Here is a 6000-nt window from a genome sequence, read left to right as displayed (position 1 = left end):
AATGATGGTGATGATGATTTTTGCAGATAATAAAATTCTGCAACTTACAAAAAATGATAAACATACTTAAAAAACCTAAACATTTCCTATCCACTCTCTGGATATTAATGTCTATGTTTGCCTCTGTTTAGGAAGGGATGTCAATCATTAATCTTCATTTAGGTAGAATCAGCAGACTAGGAGGGATTGAACATTATAACAATTAATAAGGTCAGCAAACAGGACAGAAGAAAAAAACTTTAAAAGTGGTCAGAGAGCAAAGATTACTGGGGAAGCCAGAGGTACATGCAACAGTGAGGTAGAGTCAAGCAAAGAGTAGCACGGAGTACAAGTAGAACAGATATTAAGGGAGAGCGAAAGATCCAGACTGCAGAGTGAGACGACAATGTCTTTGAAAACAAGACCAGGTAATTGACACTGAAATTAATTTATTGGTATTATATCAAGCATTTTATACTGAGCTGCAATGCTGCATACACTTCTGTCCGGACTCTCAGTAAAACTGTACTATTGTATTATGAAATATCTGGTTGACCCTGTTGTCTGTCCTAGGTTTGACAATCTGTCTCGTGAAGTTTAAAGCTCAACGACTATACAGAGCAATTTTGTTTTGTTTTATATGGTCAATGCAGTTTCCAATATTTATTTTTATTCTGCTAGTGCAAGAGCCTGTACCCATTATTTCCCTGTCCAAGCCTTGGTCCCCCACTAATATACTGTATTTGATTTGCTGAATAGGATCTAGTGGACTACAGTGAAAGGGGTCGACACTATCAGCAAGATGGTGAAAAAGAGAATATACGCACCAGCTCTGTACTGTGATATATAGATTTGATACGAATATTAGATTTGGTTCGATTTTTCAAATAGGACATGACATTACACATTCTTGCCTACATGTTCTACCTTCTCTCCAGGAGATCCCAGAGGGGAGCTCGAAGGGGCAAGTGTGGTGGGTGTGTAAGAGGGTAGTTCTACTACCTGCTCTGTACTGTGATATATAGATTTGATACGAATATTATATTTGGTTCGATTTTTCGATTAGGACATAACATCAAATCAATTAGCCAGTGAGCGCACAGGATTTTTATTCTTCTATGATACCTGAATGTCCTTAAAGCTTCCCCCTCTCACAGGATAGGTCCAGGATTTTCCTCGCAATGGCAGGATACCACACCCTCCTAAAATGTAGCAGAGCAGAAGCTAGTATTCTGACAGAACCCCTATTCACTTACAACCAGGCAAAGTAGTAACTATCCTCTTACATTGGGGGGTGAATTCAATTCCCTTTGATGACATCACAGTGGTGTCCTGCTGCGCTCACATCTAGGTACTAGGGTACTACGGTACCCAAACATCATGTGCACCTCTAGTGGATGTGGGGAAAAATCCATTGTGTTACATTGCTGCAGAATGCGTTCCAGAGGAAATTTTAGGAGTCTAAACTAGAAGACATTATTCTAGAAATTAATTTATGACAATGACATTCCCCCTCTCATCAACATAGCTCTTCATTTATACAGTTCTTTCCTTTACTAAGTATTTGAGGTTATTCAATGGTAGTGATAACAATTCTTCTAATACATAGTGATCTGTCAGTGTGGTAAGGAGAAAATTGTTATGTTCATTGAACGTATGGCAAGAGAGAGACAGATAGGGTAGGGCCTTGTTAAGTTTGGAGAAGACCAAACTGTTTTCAGAATCTAACTTCAACATCTATAATTCCAAAACTGTCCCTGGCTGTTTCTCCACAACAATTGTCAAAATGTCACTGTTCCAGATTGCTAAGAAAATGTAAGTTTCTTATTAATCAGCTCTCAAACCCGTTTCTTACCCTCCTGTGTTACTTTCATTCCTAAATAGCCGGTAGGCCATAAATGGATGGTACTAGTGATAGCTAGCAGCAATGTACATTTGTATGCAAAAATATATTCACCCCTGGTCAGATTTTTTGGGATCTCTAAGTGAAAAGACCTTCACACATCTGGGGGTAAATGTATCATAGTGCAGGTTGTACAAGTCGGCGGAAATCGGCGAGATGACAGCTTACATTTAAAGCGGCGCTGCCTTGTAAAGGGAAACTTCCCTTTACAAGGATCCCAATTTTTATCCCTACATTATTATTAACCTCATTAACATTAATTTCCAATAATTTCCAGTCAATTTTTGTCAAGTGACAAGAATATTGCTACCCCTCCTGTTTCTGTATGAGCAATGGCACTGAGCAATGTCACTGGAGACTGGAGAGTGACAAGAACACTGCTACCCCTCTTTCTGTGTGAGCAATGGCACTGGATGTCCTGGGGAGGGAGGTACTTATGGAATCCAAAACCCACGAGATCCGTCAATGCAACAATGACGTTTTGCATTGATTCAGATCCAAGGATGCGCAAAAGTAACGAGCTGGCTCGTGAGCTTACTCGGATCCCCTAAGTTCAGATGGGCTCGATTTTCAGAGAACAGAGCCTGAGCATCTCTAATATAAATACAGTGGTAGAAGTGGGGGTGTTAACAATGGTATGCCGCACTGCCACTTCTCCTACTGCCGGCATCTTACAACTATAAAATTCCATTCACTTACATTCCCATTATATTTTCCATAATGCCACTTCTGATTTTCTATTCAGCCACTTCTAAATTCCCCTTCAATCACTGTATATATAGCAATGCGATACTGGCTGGCAGCAGTGAGAGTACTCTTACGCCAACCATTCTTTCGTCCATCTAGAACTGGACACCCGGACTTGTGCTTCCAATTCCAGATTAATTAAATAATAAAAAATCATTTAAAAATTAGAATAAAATTTTAAACATAAAAGTAAGTGAATCTGAGTACTTGTATTGCCACTATTCATGATAAATAGGCTTTTCCATACTTTGCACGAGGAAGCTTTCCCGGAGGCCCACAATGAAGGCTACCACCAGCGATACCCAGGGTATTGTTAAATAAATAGAAACCTTTTATCCGCAAAACACCCTGTTTTCGGCTTTTCTCCCATTGTTATATAGACCCCATTGACTTTTGTCTTGGGGTCATAGGATAGGTTTCCTTCTTACAGCTCTTCCATGCAGATCAATTATATAGCACCGCTCTACTGTGGTGCGCTGATGTCAGATAAACCTTCCTGCAGGGTCGTAACTAGGGCTGTGCGACAGGGGCGACAGCCCAGGGTGCAACGCTGAAGGGGGGCGCAATTTAGGAATATTTTAGGTTAATTTGGTTAAAATTGAGGGCTAGGGAGCGGCTTTCTCGCCCCAGGCGCTGGAATTCTAAGTTATGGCTCTGCCTTCCTGTATGTCTTCTGTAGTGATTCGTGGGTTCCGCTTAGTATATTGGACCAGTTTTCAAGATGATTTTGTCTTCCAGAGTTCCCTTGCCTTCAACATTTCCTGATTTATATTCAGTTAAATATTTAATTGGACCAGGTGTGCCCAAACATTTGCATACAAATGTATACTACCTCCCTGTAAAGGTAGTGCAATGGCCATTTGTCTTTACAAGCCCTAGTCATAGGGTATCAAATGGGAGCCAAACTGACTGGGGGGGAGGAGGGAGTCATATTGGTTGTCATTTCAGGTACAACATATCAAGCAAGAAACCAGGTTCATGCTGAAGGTCCACAGCAGGAGATTCACTTTATTCCTATGAATTTAGGGATGTTATGAAAGATAAAACTGCCAAGATGGGAAAACACAACTTAAAGATTATTTATATTTCTTGGACCACAGATATGTCACTGACAAAATTTTATTTTTATATTTTAGGAATTATGGATGCAGCATTAGGGTCACCGTTGAGCATCATTAGGAGTAAGAGAGTGATAATAGGTAACACCATCGCTCCTGCTGACATCATCATCAGTGAGGGCAAGATCAGTAGTATTTTACCTTGGGGAAGACAACTACCAAACGCTGGGACAAAGGTAATACTCTGGGTCATTAGGCCTAGAAATATTTTTTTTCTCACAATTTTATAAAATGTTGTGATGACCATTATTTTCCACATTATTATGTAGATTCAACTGTATTCATTAAGGGAATGTAACAGTAGCAATATACAAAGAGAATGGCATGTAAACTGTGTTCTACAACAAGGGAGAATATGGGGTGGAAGTAGGGATTTCTCAAATTTATACAGTCTTAAAAACAAGCATGTGGTGCTTACCATTTGTGCTGGAGGATGCTGTATTGTTACCAGTATCTGTTTACTTAAATAATACTTTTTCATGGGAATTCAATTCTGCTGAGAGTAACGCGGCGCTAAGTCGATTACCGCCGTGTTACTCACGGTAATAGTAACCCTGATTTCTGCTAGCGGCTCTCCGAGTGGCGAGCAAAATCCAGTGTTAAAGATTACCGTATTAACAGTAATAATGCGCACTATATCGGTAATAGTGCGCAGGCCGCATTACTTTCGGCAGTAACGTTCACAATGTCACCATTTTAAACATGTCGACAGACTGGATATGTTGACATTTATACTGTCACCATTTTGATGTCGGCAGTATAAGTGTCAACATATTCACCATCCCCAGAATGACTACATCCCCATGGAAGTGGTTGTGTTTAGTTTTCTTATAATGTTGTTGTTTTCATTCAACAGTTGCTGGATGTGGGGGACCTTGTGGTCATGGCTGGCATCATTGACCCACATGTACATGTTAATGAGCCAGGACGCACTGAGTGGGAGGGTTATCGGACTGCCACACTGGCTGCTGCTGCTGGAGGAATTACTACTATTGTAGATATGCCACTGTACGGAAAGTACAATACCCAGGCTGCCTATAACTGCTCTTTCACTATGATTTTGTACCTCTTACTTTCACTGCTGTTTGTGTTCTCACATTCAGAACATTTATTATTCACCTCTCACTACCTCTCACATGTGGTCTTTCTTTTTCTTTGTTTCATCACGATTTACTAATAACCTGTACACTTTCCTCATTCATGCTCCCAGCTATCCAATTACTCCCGCTGTCAGTCTTACATAAATGCTGCATGCTGTTATATTAGCTTATCCTGTCGCAAATGCTGACGGTTGTTGGAATGACCTTTGGCTAGTGTGAACATTTCCTACTCCATACCGTTATTATATATTATACGTTATTACATACCTGCTACCTGCTCACCCCACTTGGCTCTACATTATTGTACTTGCTTTCCACACTTCTGTATGCATCTTACTCTGTCTACTCCATTGTATCCTCTCTATGCCCTTCCTCACCTCTCCCCCTCTATTTCCCCTGCTTTATTTCCCCCTTTAGTCCCCTCCTTCTAACAGCCTCCATGCCCTCAACCCTGGCACTGTCTCCTTCTATACCACTGCTAGAGCCCCTTGCCCCACCTCTTCTCCCTACCCTGCACTTCTGCTACTGCTTGTCATCATCATCATCATCATTTATTTATTTATTTATATAGCGCCACTAATTCCGCAGCGCTGTACAGAGAACTTAATCACATCAGCCCCTGTCCCAATAGAGCTTACAGTCTAAATTCTCTAACATACACACAGAGACAGACTAGGGTCTATTTGATAGGAGCCAATTAATTAATTAATTAAGTATGTTTTTGGAGTGTGAGATGAAACTGGAGCACCCGGAGGAAAACCACGCAACCGCAGGAAGAACATACAAACTCCACACAGCTAAGGCCATGGTTGGGAATTGAACTCATGTGCTGTGAGGCAGAAGTGCTAACCACTAAACCACCTTGCTGCCTGTCCTCCACCTGCTCTTTGCCTAACCTACCCCTACTGGTTCTACCCTATCTCCACATGTCTCCTGCCCTTATCCTGTCTCTCTCTCAGATCCTCATCATGGCTACTCTTGACATCAGTCAAAACCCCAGGCCTGTTGCATCCCTACTAATAACCCACAAAGCTGCAAAAACTCCCACTCACCTTTCACCTTTAACGCCTCCAATTTTATTGACATACTTACCCTCACCCAACTCCCCTTCTACAGTACTCCCTGGAGTGCTAAATCTGTCTGCAAACATACT

General features: G+C 41.2%; 1 protein-coding gene across 1 annotated transcript in view; it reads left to right on the top strand.

Annotated features, from left to right (window-relative positions):
• The first annotated feature begins 219 nt into the window (after positions 1–219).
• LOC142143723 (allantoinase, mitochondrial-like) overlaps positions 220–6000 on the top strand; it is a 52847-nt gene continuing 47066 nt past the window's right edge. Inside the window, 3 exon segments of the mRNA XM_075201802.1 lie at positions 220–407; positions 3766–3923; positions 4604–4755. Of these exon segments, the coding sequence (XP_075057903.1) occupies positions 386–407; positions 3766–3923; positions 4604–4755 (332 nt within the window). The 5' untranslated portion in view covers positions 220–385.

Source organism: Mixophyes fleayi, chromosome 3 (genome assembly GCF_038048845.1).
Source record: "Mixophyes fleayi isolate aMixFle1 chromosome 3, aMixFle1.hap1, whole genome shotgun sequence".
Classification (NCBI taxonomy): Eukaryota; Metazoa; Chordata; class Amphibia; order Anura; family Limnodynastidae; genus Mixophyes; species Mixophyes fleayi.
The sequence above is the reverse complement of the archived record's forward strand: the minus strand, read 5'-3'. Positions and strand labels throughout refer to the sequence as shown.